The 19,226-nt window shown below is 40.6% G+C and overlaps 1 protein-coding gene across 1 annotated transcript in view; it reads right to left on the bottom strand.

The window, feature by feature from the left end:
- Window positions 1–19,226, bottom strand: part of LOC143961116 (low-density lipoprotein receptor 1-like) — a 30,731-nt gene that overhangs the window by 6,014 nt on the left and 5,491 nt on the right. Inside the window, exons 2-17 of the mRNA XM_077470285.1 lie at window positions 10,406–10,528; window positions 10,168–10,290; window positions 8,646–9,023; window positions 8,421–8,543; window positions 6,990–7,112; window positions 6,756–6,875; window positions 6,168–6,293; window positions 5,870–6,041; window positions 5,532–5,759; window positions 4,688–4,806; window positions 4,435–4,574; window positions 3,724–3,865; window positions 2,959–3,111; window positions 2,582–2,851; window positions 1,549–1,629; window positions 175–338 (exon numbers count right to left, since the gene is read on the bottom strand). Coding sequence (XP_077326411.1) covers window positions 175–338; window positions 1,549–1,629; window positions 2,582–2,851; window positions 2,959–3,111; window positions 3,724–3,865; window positions 4,435–4,574; window positions 4,688–4,806; window positions 5,532–5,759; window positions 5,870–6,041; window positions 6,168–6,293; window positions 6,756–6,875; window positions 6,990–7,112; window positions 8,421–8,543; window positions 8,646–9,023; window positions 10,168–10,290; window positions 10,406–10,528 — 2,585 coding nt within the window. The remainder of the gene's footprint in view (window positions 1–174; window positions 339–1,548; window positions 1,630–2,581; window positions 2,852–2,958; window positions 3,112–3,723; window positions 3,866–4,434; window positions 4,575–4,687; window positions 4,807–5,531; window positions 5,760–5,869; window positions 6,042–6,167; window positions 6,294–6,755; window positions 6,876–6,989; window positions 7,113–8,420; window positions 8,544–8,645; window positions 9,024–10,167; window positions 10,291–10,405; window positions 10,529–19,226) is intronic.

The following is a 19,226-nucleotide window of genomic DNA, read 5'->3' as shown; positions in this document are numbered from 1 at the left end:
AAGGGTGGCATTCTGACCACCACTGTAAGGTTTGCATTTCTCCTACTTTCGACCAATGTTCTGCTCTAGAACATTAGGCTGTAGGATAATAGGTGCTATCTGCAGAAATATTTTAGGCTAACTGAACTGAACAAACTTCATACAGTAAGGAGAGACCAAAATCCAATATCTTACCGATGGGTATGTGTATCCCCCATCCTGACTTCTGCATATGTGGATCTCATCGTCTTCTGTGGTTTTCTGGTACACAGGATTGTCAAAGTGGATAGTATTGGTGTTCTTTAACCTCCAGTTTCTCCACAACAGGAAGCCCCCAAAAGCGACCAGGCAGAGTACGACTGGAAATAAAGGAGGAGGCGTTAGCTTGTTACAGACCGTAAGAACTACAATTCTAAAATATCAACAAACCAGATAGCTCTATTTACTCCAAGAGTCAATTACTATTGATAAGCATGTTAACCACATTAACAAATATGAGAAAAGCTTGTTACATAATGTAAGGACAATTGCAGAAGGTATGCTGATATTTAACACTGCAGGGGTGATTTATTAAAACTGGCAAAATCTAGTGCAGCTCTGCATTGTAGCCAATCAGCGTCTCACTTCAGCTTGTTTAATTAAGCTTTGGCAAAAATAAACCTGGAAGCTGATTGGTTTCTATGCAGAGCTGCACCAAATTGTGCATTCTCCAGTTTTAGTAAATCAACCCCTAAGACTAAATGGACACTAACTAAAGCCTGGTCTAACTTGGGCTCCAACAGACAGGCAAAAATCTGCCATACCTGGATGTTTGCTGATCAAGACATACATGCAGGCGGTGCAGGGAACAATGAATGCAGTTGACCGCATACATGGAACCTGTGGTCATGATATTATCATGTATCCATTCCGGATTGTTCTATATCCGATAATGAAGAAATATTTGTCATTGGCCAACATGCTGCTAGATTATAATATTAAAACAGCCTAACTTTGCTGATAATCAATCCACAAAATGGCACTTTAAGTAATCAAATGTCTTTGCTGATAAATATATTATTTTCACCACTGTCACTGCGAACTAAGTTACAATGCAGGTAATAGAAAAGACCAGAAACTTTGGGGTTGATTTACTAAAAGCAAATAGACTGTACACTTTGCAAAGTGCAGTTGCACTCTGCAAGTCAAGTTGCTCCAGAGCTTAGTAAATGAGGTAAAGTTTCACTTGACAAAGAATACCCAATCACATGCAAGGAAAGAAAAAAAAATTAATTTTTCCTTGCACATGATTGGATGATGGAAGTCAGCAGAGCATGTGTTAATTTACTTAGCTCTGAAACTGCTCTTGCAGAGTACAACTGCAGTTTGCAAAGTACACAGCCTATTTGCCTTTGGCTGAGAATGTACACAAATGAATTATGAGCACCCAGCAAGCAGGGCGGATCAGCTTTTCATTCACAGTGTGTGCTGCCCATCTGTTGGGTCAGTTCAATAAACAGCTTCGCTAATACAAACAGATCTTGTTGCTATATGAGAGTATTGAACCAAAAAAGGAGAGGGGAAACTTACCAACAGGAATTACAGCATAAATAGCATTGGAGCGGGTATGGGAATTTGCAGTGTTCATCTTAACATCAATGTTATTTTCAGCTGCAGGTAAAAACATGGCAGAGGTCAGTGATATGTCGTACATTTGCCTTCAGTGATGTGCAGCTTAGTGTCTATACCAGCCTTTCTCATTCTTTTCTACACAGAGGAACCCTTGGAATAACTTCCTGGTCTCAGGGAACCCCTGCTAAAAATTACTATATCTTCAACTCATTAGTGTGATGGTCGGTGGGACTGGGGAGAATGCTCCTTACACTTGTGATCATTGGGAAGAATTACCCCCTTACAGATAGATAAAAATATCAATGGTGTCAGTGGAAAATTATCTGAGAGGCAGAAATTGTTTATTGCTCAAGTAACCCCTAGAAACCTTTGTAGGAACCCCAGTATAGAAACCATGATCTATAATGTTTTATGTCCCACATATTGTTGCCTTTCATATGATGTTGGCCTAACATCTCTTCAAAATCCACTAACATTCCCAGCACATCACACAGATGTTGTCCAGCCCAAGATCCAAAAAAAGGTGACCTTTTAAGGGTTCTTTTGATAAGGATTCAGAACTGTAGTAGCCTTATTTATAATTGGACACAGGTATGAAATGTCATTGCAGCCTTCTGTGAGTAAGAGAATTGACTAATACACTTTTCCCAGAATTGCACTGGAAAAAAGGGGCTGCTATTAGTTGGAATAGACTGCGGCACTATTAGTCCAGCAAATCTATAAGATACATCGCTCCATATACTATGTGCAGTCAGTATCATGGATCTACAAAGCAACCAGTGCAACCAGAGAAGTTGCATAGGATAACTGAAATTAAGTTTTGAGCCAACCTATTCTCATCTGTGTCAGATCAGTCCTACGCATTTAACGTCCAATTCAAAAGACCCGACTATTTCATAGATGAGGGCCTGGCCTACAACCTGGTGTACATCTACTACTAAATGAGAAGCTTATGATTTCTACCACAAGAGACACAGGAGGAGTCTGGTACCTGGATGTGACACTGTAGAAAGTTCTGGGGTAGAGAGTTCAGGATTTGCTTTAGCAGCCTGAGGCCTTTCCGTTTTAATGACTGGTCGGCTTGTGGTAGTTGAAGCAGTGGTCTTAGGCCTTGTTGTTGGCTGTTCAGGCTTGACAGTAGTGGAACTCCTTGGTGTAGAGGTAATCTTGGCAAGGAGAGTACTTCTGGGTGTGATGACCGGGGAAGGCGTCGTCGTAACCGGAGGAGAGGTGACCTTAGTGGTATGTGGAGTAACGGGTTCTGAAGACACAACCAATACGCTTGTTACAATCCTGCACACATCTACAAAAGCATTCACATAGAAGGTTTTCACTAACTTATGTGCACATGTCATATTAATGACTTACCTTTCACGCAGCTCCTCATATCTGGCCCAAGGTGTTCTCCGTCAGGGCAAACACATGTGTACTTAGGTGGGTGTGAGCCAATTTGTGGAGCGGGCAGGCACAAGTATTCACAGCCTCCATTGTCAAGGTGATGAGAACCACACCAGTTATCACCTGAAGGTCACAGGAGAAAAAAAAAAAAAAAAAAAAAAAGAAACAATTTAACATTATTATTCTGTCCAAAGCATTAAACCACTTTCCCTTGTGTTTCTAAAGAAATAACTATATTATTTTTAGTTTTAGATAGGGTGTTAGAGATTAGACCCACTGTTGAGTTTTGATGGCTGTCTGTGGCTCCACTAAGGATCCTCCCCTCCATATGTCCTCACAGGACTTTATCTTTTTGACAACCTAGTCAGGGCACCCGATACCAATACAAAAAAAAGGATATGCCACCCATTTTTTCTTATGGTGCAATGTAAGTGTTGCAACATTATGGGGTTGATTTACTCAAACCCGACAGTGCAAAATCGAGTGCAGCTGTACATGGTAGCCAATCAGCTCCCTGTGCTCCTTCTGTGAGAAAACAATAGTTCCAGCGGAGGGATTGCAGGAAAGAAAAATTGATTGCTTCCCCCATCAGCACAGTCACCATTGATGGGGGCGGGGGGGATTGGGGGGATTACAAGCGATTTTCTTTCCTGCAACCCTATGTTGCAGGAAAGAAATTTGCATAATTTATGGCCAGCTTTACTGTCACAATTCAGAAGCTGAATTTCTTCTTACCATCAGGTTGTCCATGGTTGTGATAAAGAACAATGTCTTCTGGGGATAAAAGGTCTTCGGCCACCTTTCTTATCTGGGTTCCAGTCAGTCTGTTGGCACTGAATATAGCTTCATTGTCAGTATCAGTCCAGAACACAAGATCCTATAATAAATAAATATGATGCAAGTTATTAAGAAGTCAAACCACAGAAAATGACCAAAAATAGCTCATATCTGTTTGAGAACAGTGCAACCTGTGACCTAAGGTGATACCAGACAAAGATAAACATGCAAATATTGACAGAGACAGGAAAATGCTGAATAGTTATTTGGATTGGCTACAACCCGTCACTAATGTGATCAGTCTTCAATGTGAGATCCTTTTTTATACCTAGTGGTAGGCTGCTAATACACCTGTAGACCCATTTGCCTGAGACTCTACCTTTACGACATCTAACAGCCCAGGTTTGACTGTCCATACACTTCAACAAAGGTTAAGGAAAAGAAAGCCCACCAAACAAGTATTCTCAAAAGAGGACAAATGCAGTATAGCCCAAAAACTCACTCTATTAAAAATGTAATGATACAAAAAACAACGCAACAGAATCTTTCAACCATCCCAAAAGCTTTTTGACTTATGTCTGCTCCCATCTAACCAATTTGTTAGAGAAAAAAAAACGTCCTAAATCTGACGAGACAAGAAGCAAATTATTAATAGGGATTTAAACGCACCTCAAAGATGGTGAGACCGAATGGATGAGCTAAGTGTTTTTCATCGAATATGACTATCCTCCTATTTCCACCAGCAACATCGATGCTAGATAGAGTATGCAGCTTGGAATCTACCCAGTATAACCGCTGATTGATCATATCTAAAACGAAAACAGAAATATTGAAATATGTTTAAGTATCAGGGCACTATTAAGCACTCATTAAACATCCATGTATTATGTAACAAGCAGCTATAAACATATAGATTACTCACCCAGAGTAATGCCATTGGGCCACTCAACATTGTCGCTAACAAGAGTCTGCCTGGCAGCACCGTTCAGGCCTCCCTTCTCAATCTTTGCCGGAAAACCCCAGTCAGTCCAGTACATGAAGCTAAAATACATGAATACAAGAATGATTAGTGCTACAGCTAGTGTGCACATCAAAAGTATTACAGTGGCAGCACTTGTGTCAGGGCAGTTGACTGCATTAAACCTTCAAGTGTCCTTAACTTAAGTGACCTTCTTCAACTAGAACAGGGTTTCTCAACCAGGGTTCCATGGAAGGTCCTCCAGAGTGTGCTAGGGGTTTCTTGATCAATTTCTGCCTCTCAGATAGGTTTCCACTGACACCATTAATTTTTTTATCTATCTGTAAGGGGGTAATTCTTCCCAATAACCACAACTGTAAGGAGCATTCTTGCAAGTGACCATCATATCATACTAATGTATCATGATTTGTAGATATAGTAATTTTTAGCAGGGGTTTCCTAGGACCTGAAATTAATTGTAAGGGTTTCTCAGTGTTGAAAAGGTTGAGAAAGGCTGATCTGGAATGATACCTTCATATCAGGACTGGATAAATCACAGGTTACTATTGCTTTTTGGAAATAAAACATGTCTTCTTGGCTTTACACATGCCAGCAGGCCATATGGCTGCATTAGTTCCAGAATTGAATAGTGATTTTCAACCCTCAACTTCATATATGTGCAGTACTGTGACTATTCTACGGGTTCTGTCTATATCGACCAGTTTTCCAGCGTATGTCAGAAAATGTACTATGCAAACTAGAAGCTAGACCATTCTACAGAAGAAAAGGTTAAAAAAAAATGTCTCACCCTTTGGTGGGATCCACCACAATGTCACGTGGCTTAGCCAGACCTTCCCTGTGGAGAGTTTTACGCCTAGTTCCAAGTGTGTTGGCCACAGAAACGGTGCCATAGTTAGAGTCTGTCCAGTAGATGTTGGCATGTATCCAATCCACAGCAATACCGTCCGGGGAATGGATCTCGTTTCCAATCACAGTCTCATGGTGAGAAAAGTTATGAGCTTTGTCCATAAAGGCACTGCAGAGGAAGAGAAAGAGGAAATAAATAAATTCTAATCTTTGTTGTACAACTCTCTTTTTAATTACCATAAACATATTTCCCCTTAATATTGGCCCCTCCTGCCTTACCTGTAAATTTTCCTTTGTGTTGCGTCAGACCAGTAGATTCTTTTGTTGGCTATCTCCATATCTAAAGCCACCACATTCTTCAGACGAGGAATGAAACTGGTGTACTCGCTTTTGTCTAGTGTCATCTTCCTCACTTCATGACGGTTGGTGAAGAACAGGTATGCCACTGTACCTAGAAGAAAAAAAAAACAATACGGCATCCTCAGAAAGACATATTCACAATCTCATTTCTGTGCAGTCAGGGATTTAACCGCTCAGCAACTAAAAACAATGAATGGTGTCTTTTAAGGGTACTTACCGATGCCCTTGCAGGAGCCGGTTGCTGGATCTAGTTGGTAGCCTTCATTGCATTCACATTTGTAACTTCCTTCAAGGTTAGTGCAAATCTGACTACAAATGTCAGGTTGTTCACATTCATTGATATCTGTATGAAACAAAGCAAAATTATATTTTAGAAATATGCAAAATTTAAAGGACTATGCACAATAAACAGCCTGTTTTTGCTGTCCGAGTATCCATCACTTCCTATCCTGATGGCACCTTGTCATACGCTTACACCCCCCCCCCCCCTCCCCCTCAGAAGTTAGGAAATATCTCTATAAAAAGCAAGATATTTCCAAAGCCAAGTTGACTAAAGAACAATATGTAAAAGCTACAAATATAACAAGGAAGACTAGAAAGTCAGAGTGCAGGTCTAGGACAGTTGTAATAACTCAATAATAAAGGAGCTGGTTCCCCATTAAGGAATATGTTGTCTCTATAATCCAATGGACAGAGCTCTACTTTAACAAGTCACGCCTCTTTAGGTTCAGCTTATAAAAATGCTATTTTGAGTACAGGTGTAATGTAAGTATGACATCTAAAGGACATAAAAAGCTTAAATTACCTTCACATTTCTTTCCATCCAGGAGCCGATAGCCCTCTGGGCATAAACACTCATAACCGATCTTAAGGTCTTTGCAGATATCAGAACATCCGCCATTGTTTTTCATACACTCGTTTTCACCTTCAAGACAAAATGGAGATATTTGTGTCAGTGGGCCCAAATGAAAGTTTCTTAAGAAACTACAGAGAAGGAAGGTGTAATAACACCAATCTACTGTACAAATCAGAGACTTACCACACGCCTTCACGGGCTCATCGGTCCAGTCTCTGCAGTCTCGCACACCATTACACACTTGGTCCATGCTGATACACTCTCCGCTGTGACACTTGAACTTGTTTGGACCCTCACATTTTGTCACTTTAAGGATAAAGAAAACAGTTTATAGCCATATAGAATAAGTAGATTAAAAACAGATAAGCATGATCGATGCTATGAGGTCCTAGGGCTAGGATGAAGTTGACATTCACTGCAGATGAACCTTCCTGGTGCATGTGATTTAAATGAGAGTGATTGATTCATGAACAGTAAATGTTTGGTAAAAGTCATCTTCACTGCTTTATAAATAGGCCCTTATGTGTAATCTAGGAGCTATGGTCTTCTCTAAATATCCTGAACCATACAACTGGATCACACCTTCTATTGGCATCGATATGTGTCTATATGGCCCATTTCACAATCATGGGGTACTTTGTCGCAGTAAGTGGGCTTAAGCACCGTATAGCAAAATGGTGTGACTAAATCCCCATATTTTTTGAAAATGTCTAGGTGTTTTTAAAAAGCCTTGCTGGAGGTAAATGTTAGTTTTGCATGTGTGCGCTGTAATATTTTTGTTCTGTATGGTCTTATGGCAGCACCATCTTTATGCATTTTTTTTAGGGTGTGCCCCTCAAATATCTTGTCTGTCTATTGTATGGATTCTGACCAAATCCTGTTGGGTGGAGCACCCCACTCCCTCAGTAAGTACCTCTCATTAGTGACCACCTGTGTCATGGTGGAGACATCATGTTCTCCCATATAGAGGAGTATAGCTCCCATGGTTCAGAGAAGCAGGATCTCCTAGTCTATGGCTAGTGTAGGACCCACTAATCATGGGGTACTTTGTCACAGTAAGTGGGCATAAGCACCGTATAGCAATATGGTGTGACCAAATCCCCATATTTTTTTATAATGTTTTTTGAAAATGTCTAGGTGTTTTTAAAAAGCCTTGCTGGAGGTAAATGTTAGTTTTGCATGTGTGCGCTGTAATGGAGCAGTGGACAACCGCTGATATGCAATCCGATTTTGTGCACTAAAAACAGACAGATGGTTCCCCATCTGTCCAGCAAACTGGATAACAGTCGGATGGAAACCAACAGGTGATCCGTTTCTACCCGACAGCCCACAGAGCACAGCAGGCTGTGTCCTTGCCTGCTCTGCATCAGCAGAGCAGACACGGACCTGTCATCCGCCTGCTCAGCAGGGATCAGTGGAGCGATCCCCTGAAGAGCAAGCGGATCTGCTGGCTGACTCCGCCAGTGTGAAAGGGGCCTATGACCGTGGCAGGGACACTATACTGAGAACTCAATCAGTGACTGGGACTGAAGTGTGTTTATGTGGTAGGATCCTCTTTGGGAAGCACTGTGGACTAATTATTTAGGTAAAGTCAAAAAGAGATTGGATGCTTACCATTTATACATCCTAATTCGTCACTATGATCGTCACAGTCATATTCTCGGTTGCACTGCAGACTGCCATGAATACACTTGCCGTCATTGCACTGGAACTGATCTGGGCTGCAGGTTGGTTTTTCTGTAGGTACATAAGATGCATAAAATTAGTCAACCACACATCACTTTTTTGCACCTCAGCAGCATGTTGGCTAAAGTGGTCGTATCGACCTCCAGTACATACCACAGTCCTTTTCATCTGACTTGTCCTTGCAGTCAAACCCTCCATCGCACTTCCATCTCATGTGTATGCATTCTCCACTGCCGCAGTGGAACTCCAGGTTGGAGCAGGGTTTGTCAGTCTTAATCGGTTCTCTCCCTTCACAGTTCTCCTCATCAGAGCCATCTTCACAGTCTGGATCTCCATCACAGGTCCACAGCTTGGGGATACAGACGGTGGAGTTCTTGCAACTGAAGAAGTTTTCGTTACAGGTTGGGGCTGGGCAATCTTCTTCATCACTACCATCATCGCAGTCACGGTCATCATCACATACGTATTCCAGAGAGATACACATTCCGCTCTTGCATTGAAACTGCTCATCTGAGGCACAGGGCTTGAGAGCTACAATAAATGAGAGAGGCCAATAAGACACGCCGCACATAAACCATCACAAGACCTTGATTACTAATGTTAAAGGACCTAACATGTTCAGTGCTACTCTTTAACATGATACACATGAGTTTAACAGCATAGTATTTTATCAGTATTTTAGGCAGCAGATATTATTAAAGCTGAACTCTAGATAGGTATAGGAGACGCAAATGAATGCCACACTGTATATATTAATACATTATTTTTTTTAAATTCAAGCAGTGTGCATGCATGGATCTGACCTTCTATCAGCTTCTTGCAAGCCCCTGTACAGCCAAGAACTGAGTGGGAGAGCAAGAAGTAGCCAGACAGTTGTGCTTTAGTACTCATGTACTAACAAGGAGCATGCTGATAGGATAAGAGAGCAGAACGGCAGAGAAATCAGCTAATCAGACTGCTGCTTTTCTTTTCACTATCCAATTACAGGCTGGAGGAAAGACAAGACCTGTAAGTGGTATATAACTTTAGCAGAGAAAATTCATTTCTCCTGCTGTGCTAGATGGGGCAGTGCTGTGTGGCTGAGCTTTGTAAATCTCAAGACAGAAATACAAACCGTGTACCGGGTAAAACAATTCCCATATAAGTATTACAACTGTGATTTTATACAATCCATTTAGTTGTATTTAACTCTCTGCAATTCGATGGGCCACAATTATCAGCAATTATGCGGTGCTCCCTAAAATATATGATCCACGTCTATATTGAGACATTTATAGGAAATCACATTATATATTTATCATTTATTCATTTTACAAATAGGTAGTGTGGAAGTTTCACTGGTTTTCATAATTCTAAGGTCCAGCTTTCTGGGCACCAAGTGTGATATGCTTGAAAGCGTTTTTTTTTTGTTTTTATGAGGTAGGTCATCGGGTCTGTCCCCAAAGCTCCCCAATTGCTCAAGCTTGGGAATGGCATCCACAATGTGATAAAGATAGCACATGTGCATAGTCAATTTGTACACACATACTAGGGCCAATTTAGATAGGAGCCAAGATGTGTTGGAGTGTGGGAGAAAATTGGAGTACCAGGAAACCCATGTGAACACTGGGAGAATATGCAAACTCCATGCAGTAGCAGAGGTTAGCTATTCTTATTCATCATAAGAATTACATACCGCAGTCCTTCTCATCTGAGCCATTCTCACAGTCTTCCTGATGATCGCACTTCCATGACAGGGGGATACATCGATTCACCCTCCCACCGCAGGCGAACTGGTCAGTGCTGCAAGTTAAAGTTTCTGAGAAGAGACCCACAGGGTATAAGAAGTCAATTCATAATTATTTCAAGAAAATTCATGCCATCTTTCGCTACTGCCTTTATCCCACCCTCCATCGTAGTGTCCCAAAACTTACCACATGTCTTTGAGGACTCATCAGATCCGTCCCTGCACTCCTCATTGCCATCACAGACCCACTTATATGGAATGCATTTGCCATCTTCACACTGGAACTCATTTCTTTCACATTTTGAAACTTCTAAAATAGAAAAAAAAACAAATAAAAAATAAGCAACAAAGAGCTACAAATGAACGTTAAGAAGGCAAAAATGGCTATCAACCAAATCTACAAGATGTTGTCATCATGACTTCTTTTTGGTATACATCTCTCATTTAAAGACCCCAAAACCCCTTTTTGTGTTTGTTTATAGGGATGGAGTCGCATGGGTGCAGGCGTCTCATATAAAGTCCCAAACTGTTTGTAGTAGATCACAAAAGCTTTCTCAGCTATGACAGCTGGTTAAAACCGCTACTATCTACCCAAAATAAAACCTTTCACGCAATTCAGTTTATCATGGAACAATTCTTCTTTAATTTTTTTTTTAAAATGGCTTGTCATTTCGGATCGAAAGCTATTTTTCTACAAGGAAGTTGCAAAGGTAATCAGCCAGGTCAAACAAGTTGTAAAATAACAGCACATAACGCAATGCAGAAACGCAACTACAAGGAAGTCAGTGATGTTATATATCTTAGATACGAACTGTCCCCGATTACAAGGGGAAGTCCGAGGCTTTGAAGACCTGTCTTAGCAAACGTTCACTCCAGGGAATGTAACAATAGTAACCAATGGTACTGCTAAATGTTTGATCACCTATTCAAGTGAGCCCGTACTGAGAGAAATGTCTGAACTTCTGATGCTGCCTTTTTTCTGAAAATGCTAATTTTCTTGACTTTTATGCTGATCCTCCACCTTCAATGCCTCATCAATTATTGACCAGGAACAAATATGCATGCCTGTATCCACATACCTGTTCCAGAACTTAAAGCCCAATTGATTTCTCACTCCTTCTGTAGGCCCTTTTCACCAAGGTGCCATCAATTCTGTCTCGGCAGGGGATCCCAGACTGATCCCTGGCAAGTTGGGTCTGAATGGAGATATATGTGACATCCATGTCCGTTTCAATTTTTCTTTTTACTTGTGATGGAGCTAAAACAGACTCATCTGTTTCTCTAATGGGAAACAGTTGAGTTTGATATAGGCAGACCACTGTGTCCGCCTATACACATCCACATCTATTCAGGTTCGTAAAAGCAGATCTGGCCATAAACTATTTTGCACTCGGTCAAACATGGACAGGTATGCAACGCATACAGATGTGGACAGATGTAGGTGGATGCCAGTCCCCTCACATCTGGCCAGCCATAAGGATGCTTCGTGTAATCACAGATCAATAATGGCCTGACAGAACGCCCATGTGAAAATGGCTTTATAGTCCTGCCTTATGGATGCTTCTTGGATGCTTCTTGTAATCACAGATCAATAATAGCCTGACAGAACGCCCATGTGAAAATGGCTTTATAGTCTTGTTATGACTTGTGACTGATTTTTTTGGTTGGAAATGCTATAAAATACACTTTTCACCCAGGAAAAATGCAGTTTTCTGTTCTCACTCTGCAGTGGCGTGTGCCAGCAGAGCTGAGTAATAGCCACACCCATCAGCAAGTGTCCACAATCAAGTATTACAGAGGAGGGGGTTTATCTAGCTAGGTCTGCGTGAGTTATTGAGATCACCAAGTCTAAAGCTGTTAACACAAGTCTGAGCGTTTGAGCGTTGAGTAGCCCTGCCAACACCACCTAATTAAACAAACTTTGATAAAGAAATCAAAGGAAACGGGCATAAAAAAAGTCAGCCAAATAGTGACTGCAGCCAATTAGCTACAGTCACTGGATATACCGATAGCCATGGGTGCCGGCTGTCAGAATACATTAGCCAGAAGCAGTAGATTCCTTCATCTGCACTTTTTAGGGGGAATCTATGGATTTGTTCAATTGGACTTTACTGTATTGACCTAAGAAGATCAGCATGAGAGCAAGTCAATTGGCAGTTACCGTCTGGTGAAAGATCTCCTATAATATATTTATTGTGTTTGTTGTGTATATAGTAAGGGATCATGTCAAGGAGGAAAATAAAAAGTAAACTGCATCTGAAGGTTTCTAGCCAACCTCTTATCCAGGGGTCTCCAAACTTTCTAAACAAAAGGCTTCAGACTTTTGGGGGGCCGGACTGTGGCTAGAGGGAGTAATACCCTATCTTTGGTATTAGAGGGAGAAATAGTGCCCAGTCATTGGTATCAGTGGGTGGAATTAAGCCCCATCTTTGGTGTCAGTGGTTGAAATATTGCCCCATCACTGGTGTCAGTTGTAGAAATATTCCCCTGTTACTGGTGTCAGTGGTAGAAATATTGCCCCATCGCTGGTGTCAGTGGGAGGAATAGTGCCTAATTATTGGTGTGAGTGGCAGAAAAAATGCCCCATTGTTGGTGTCAGGAATAATGCCTAAACGGCCAGATAAAGGCAAGCAAAGGGCTGCATATAGGGCCACAGTTTGGAGACCACTGCTCTTACCCATGACTATAAGACACTGATACCTAAACATATAACATATGCTCACTGAACAGACACGTTTGTCTTTCAAAAAGGTGAATGAAATATGTTTCATGTCAGGACGTCAAGTGTAGATTACATTTCCTGAATATGAAACTGCCTGAGGGGTGTAGTTACGTGTCATTTCTGTACAGTTTCTCCACAGGAAGGAAAATGTAGTCTTCTGTAACATATTATACAAATTGTTTTCTTTTAGACATATTTCCAGTATGTAACACTCACTACATGTATCAGACCATGGAGGTGGAGAGTGCACCGAAAAGGAACAGGATGAATCATATTGATTACTTATTAACTGCTTCAGATTACTTTATCAGCAAAACGGAACACCTTTACAATTGTGATCCAGGTCAGCCAACATCAGTACCTGATCTCATAAATGTTCTTTTAGCTAAATAGGCACAGTGCGCTCAGACACACTCCAAAAACTTGTAGAAAGCCTTGGCAAAATAGATTGAAGGCCAATACAGCTACAAGCAATTGGGAACAGCTCTATCTTAATGCCCCTGTCCACAAAGCCAAGTCTATATAGACATGCTTTCATGAGTTTGCCATGGAGGAGCTTCAGTGTTCAGTGCCTGACCTCAACACTACTGAACAACTTTTTGGATGTGTCGGAACACTGATCAAGCAAGGTTTTCTGGTCTATCAAAAAATGAAACACCTTTACGATTAGGAGCCAGGTCTTCTCAGCCAACTTCAGTACCTGATCTCACAAATGCTCTTTTGGCTGATTAGGCACAGTTCTCTCAGACACACTCCAAAAACTTGTAGAAAGCCTTTACAAAAGAGTGGAGGCCAGTACAGCCACGAAGAATTGGGAACAGCTCCATCTTAATGCCCCTGTGCACCAAGCCAAGTCTTAAGACATGCTTTCATGAGTTTGGCATGGAGGAGTGTTAGTTGTCTCCCACGAGCCCTGACCTCAATACCACTGAACAACCCTTTGGATGAGTTGGAAGGCCAATTACGAGCCAGGTTTTCTGATTTATCATCAGTACCTGGCCTGATAAATGCTTCCTTGACTGAATGGGCACAAATTCCCACAAACACGCTCCAAGCTGCTGTGGTAAACCTTTCCAGAAGAGTGGAGGCTGTTTTAGCCACAAAAAGATAAGGGAAAAAACTTCATATTAATGGCCATGGTTTTGGAATAGGATGTCCAAAAGCTCCTATAGGTGTAATGGTCAGGCCATATAGTGTACTTAGCTTAGGAAATACCATCACGTTTATAGTAATTTTTTTTTTTTTTGTGAAAAATTCATGTTTCTTATTTTTTCCAATCAGAAAGTAGATATGGACAGGGAAAACTGAGCAGAATTGTACACTTGATTTTTTTAAAAAACAGGTGTGAAGTTGAACGTGCGGGAAGCAGGCGTAGCAAATATCTTCCATTCTGACATAAAGTCAGCCTGGTCTATATCCAGTCATTCATGCACTGAAGAATTGTCATGTGAGAACGAGATAGCAATTTGAGATGCTCAATATCTGCCTTGACTGAGAGAAGAACCAGCTCTTTATCTGCCTGCCCAACTACCTCTTCTTGTTTTCTTGGCTGACAGGGTGCATCGGCACCCAGTGGGACAAGTTGGCACAATTTGTGGCAGCATGAGTAAATTCACACATAATATTTTTCACCTACCAACAGGCTTAGTCATAAAATGTCCCTACGTTTTCAACTTTGACTAAATGCAATTTTCCACCTCGGTGTTTTCCCTTTTACATACCACTTTCATAATATGTCTTCTGCTGGTTAGGTCATTTGTTTTTATGCAATCCACCTGGTTGCTGAATTTGAATATTTCTGTATGGTTATTAGAAGATATATTCTATTACGGGGATGGGACAGTGTACTTTTTTTTTTATATTCATAAAAGTTCAATAAAACGAGATGTGATTTAAAAGAGCTTAAGACGAGAATCTGGTTAAATATATCTTTGTTTGGATAATTTTGTCCCCTTCTACCTTGTGGTCTCACCACCAACGCGAAAGGGATGCCAATTCGGTAGTGTTAGCCCTTGTACACACGGTTGGAGAATCCGTCGGAATGTGTCCTATCAGACAGTGTTGTCGGATAATCCGACTGTGTGTGGTATGCATCGGACTGATTTCGTCTGAATATCTATCGGACCCAATTTTCCAACTTGTTGGAAATATTTTCCGACAAACTGGTCCGATCGGACATAATCCGATCATGTGTAGAGAATTCAGATCGGACAAAGTGCCACGCATGCTCAGATCAAATTCCTACACCAAAGCTATTGGCTACTAGCCTGAACGTAGTCCCGTCGTAACGAAATAACATCATCACGTTCTGAACGATCGGATTTTCCGACAACTTGGTCCGACCGTTTGTATGCAACAGTTTCGGACACAATCCGTCGGACAAAATCCAATGGATTTGGTTGGCAGAATGTCCGACCGTGTGTACAGGGGCTTACTCACATCTGGATAAACAGATCTTTAAAGGACCTATTCACTTTATTGTGGCAAGTTAAAGTGAACCATTACAGCAACTTGCAGTAAAATACACATTTTATCGCAACACACATGCAAAAAGGCCCTGAAAAAGGCCAACTTCTGTTATTTCAACATAAAATCACCACATCACAGTCATATTATAACTGCATATTATATATTATACAATATTATATTATACAATACTGCATATTTCTCTGTTCGTATTTAAACCATTAATAAGTGTATCCACACAAAAAACACAAGGAAAATATGAGGAGGAAAAAAAAAGACACAACTGACAGCAATCTACGGTTATCAGGAAAAAGGAAACTTGGCAATGACTTTAGTGGATGAGTGACAGAACAGCCATGTCAGCGATGCCGAAGCCTTGCTATCTCTGAAGAAGCATTTGCTTCACGTTCACCAGGGTGTGGTTCCAGCTTTTAAGGCTTTTAAATTTTCAAAAACAAAATGGCATTCGTCACAGCACCCAAAACGGAAGAAAGCCACGATGACACTGACAAAATCTATAGCTGTCTCAATAAGCTAACTAAAGTAGATGTTTTCTCTTTAAGCTGATCAGTCAAATAATATAACTTGACTATGCCAGTAAAGGATGCTTTTACGGTATAAAGTTTCATCGTCTTCTTGGTAGCATGTGCTAAGAGTCACATTTGGCTTACACATTAACAGCGTGGTACATTAAACACCCACGCCTGAACTTTACCCTGATTTTATATCCACTACTAAGAAAGATATCATGTAACATTAAAAGCTGGCAAATGGATAAACCAGAGAGGTAAAATAAATAGTTATGGTTGCAGTAATTTGATATTTCGGGGTACTTTTATAGAACGAAAGTTAAAACATGGGTAACAATGTCTCGAAAATCAGTGGCCTATCTGATTTTAGATGGACGGCCATTGGACATTAGTAGGACACATGGACGGTCATTGTATATTTATAGTGGATTGGGGATTATTCAGTAAATTATCTCTCAAGTCAAGTTGAGGAGAAAAGTCCATGAAGCCTTACAAAAGGCTACAAATTTATGGGCGAATAGACATCTATCTAAAGCAGCCTTTAAAACCTTTTTACCCCAGAGGAACCCCTAAAATAATGTTTTAGGTCTTGGGGAACCCTTACTAAAACCAATTAATTGGGGTTCAATGGGAAATACATTCATTATATTTGTGGTAAGTAGAAAGGAATCCGTACAGTGGTGGTCAGAATGCCACCCTTAAATACAAATAAACAGATCATTGGTGTCTTGCTACTGGCTTTGCTGAGGCTGGTCCACACACGGTTAGAATCTCAGCCAGTTCACCGGATATTCAAACCATGTGTGGGCAGGTTGAATGTACCAAGTTGATCGATTGATCAACTTGGGTACAACCAGCCTGCCGGATTCACTTGCGATTATTACTAGTGGCTGCTGTAGCAATAATCACTGTCTTCTCCCAGCGGAAACAGCTTCCCCCACCCTGCCGGGAGCAGACAATTGCTTGACAAGAGGGATTATCCTGGCAGCGCTGTGCTGATGAGGGAATCGTGCAAACTTATTTCCTGCAACCCGTAGCTGCAGGAAAGAGGTTTGCACCGTCTATGGTCTGCCTAAGTGGTTTTGGTCTCAAAACTATGCAGGCTCCATCATGTTCAGGTTCAAGGAACCCCTAGCAACCTCTGGAGGAGAATGGCTTATCTAATGACTTGTCATAGAAGAGGCTAATCAAGACTTTTGGGACATTTTTGTATTCTGAATTTCTTTATTTTATTTATTTATTTATTTATTTAAATTTATCCTGTATTTTTGTATTCTGATATTCTGAAAGGAAAATACAATGTGATAATAAAAATATTATTGAATTTCTGATGAATGATAAAAAAAGAAAAAAACATTAATTAAATTAAATTTAAAAACCCTAAAAATGTCCTAAATTTTAGGGCTGTTTGGCCACATTGATCAGTTTCCTCACTCAAAGCACAGTTTTACCTCAACAAGTTAATCTGCAGCAACAAAAGGAAAAAAATAGGAAGAATATGTTTAATTATTATAACAAATGTAATATCTCTGAGAGCATTTCCCAACATACAATTACAACAATCAGTCCAGTCCCACAGAAAATGGAAGTTAAAAAATTAAACTAGTTGTGAGGAAGTGGAAAATTTAAAAAAATAAAATAAAATAGAGAGATGATCTGGGGTATTCCCTTCATTCACTGCCTTTTTATTCTGTTCATTATTAGCTTATGCCATTCTGTGAGCCAAAATGAAAGTTTGATAGAAATGTATAATAATTTATTGTTATACGCAAATAAAAAAGGCAGAACAGTTCAAATAATTAAAATTGAAATAAGCAATAAACTATTTTTGCTCAAAGGTGTCATGAGATTAAATATGGACTGTGCTTATATAACGGGGGCCTGGTTCACACGTATGTATTTTTTTAGTGCGTTTTTAGTTTTGCAGAAACACACTACAGTCCATTTAACATGGTTTCCTATGGGGCATGTTCACATCTGTGCATTCTATGGAATGGGTCGGGGACTTTTTTCAGTTTTTTTGATTCCATAAAATTCAATGGATCAAAAAAGTATATTGAAAAATGCTAAATGCACCTGGAATATGCAAACTGCAACCTGCATAGGTGTGAACCAGGCCTCGGCGGCCGATTTATAAGTGTTTTCACAAAGAATTCACACATTTTTATAATTGAATCCAATTAAAAATGTGTGAATCGTAGGTGAAAGTTGTGTGAACACATTTATAAATAGACCCCAAGTTATAGGCTTCTCAGTAAGTAAACACGGGAGCTCAAGCAACGCAGGGCGTGGCCCTCATGGGAGTCAGCCTGGCCTGCGCTTCTGGAGACGGTTGTCGCAGTGTTGGATGCCAGAACACAACTGTTCTGTATTACTAAATATGGTCGACACACAGGAATGTGAACGTAGAACAGCAAGGGGAACAATGCTCTCAGAATTTTTAAAATTGCTCCCAGCGCTCCGAGTTGCATTGGTATTGGAAAATTTTAAAAAAATGATATTTGATCCAACAAGAAAAAGACTGCTAGTGTAAATAAAAACACTGCAAATAAAGACACAAAATGGTGGGAAAAGAGAGAATTTTTTTTCTGCAAGTAGCTTTTTTCTGTAATATGGTTTGTAACAAAACTTGTTATAGAAAATTTTTAGAAATGTATTTTACACATAAAATGTTAAAGGGGGCCTCCCCAGTACAATATATGCATTATTGTTTGCTTGCTTGAAATTGCGAGTTTAGGGACCCACCTTGAGGCCTCGTTCAGGCATTTGCTTTGCATCTTTCAATTGCTTTGGATTTTCAAATGCTTTGGAATGGTCTAGTTAGTACACACATACAAATCATAGTTTGTTTGCATTGCTTTGTTTTGTTTTTGATCTTGCCTGCAATGTTTACCAGGAGTTGGAAACTTGCAATGCAAAGCTTACCAGGCACCTCAATTCAAGGCAATGACAGTGCACTCCAAACCCATTTTAGACCCCTGATGCCCAATCTGTGCTTACGGGCATTGTGGCCTTTTGGTAGTTGTTGTTTGGCCCTCAGACCCCCATCAGTTAGTAGTGGGAGCATAGTCTCTTGTAGCCTGCTGCCAGACTTCAACTGTGTCCTACACCATGTCTCCAGTCTCCAACCACACCTGTGGATGTCCACTGTCTATGACTATCTCCTGTAGTATGTCCACAGACAGTGTCCATAAACTAAACATTATGTGCAGCCCATTGGTGATGTTAAGGGCCACAGTTGGGCCCCTATACCTTGACAACCACTGCCTTAGATTACAAGGTTCTGGTGA

This window comes from Lithobates pipiens, unplaced genomic scaffold (genome assembly GCF_037356315.1).
Source record: "Lithobates pipiens isolate NorthernLeopardFrog02 unplaced genomic scaffold, aLitPip1_a1.2 Scaffold_8, whole genome shotgun sequence".
NCBI lineage: Eukaryota > Metazoa > Chordata > Amphibia > Anura > Ranidae > Lithobates > Lithobates pipiens.
The sequence above is the reverse complement of the archived record's forward strand: the minus strand, read 5'-3'. Positions and strand labels throughout refer to the sequence as shown.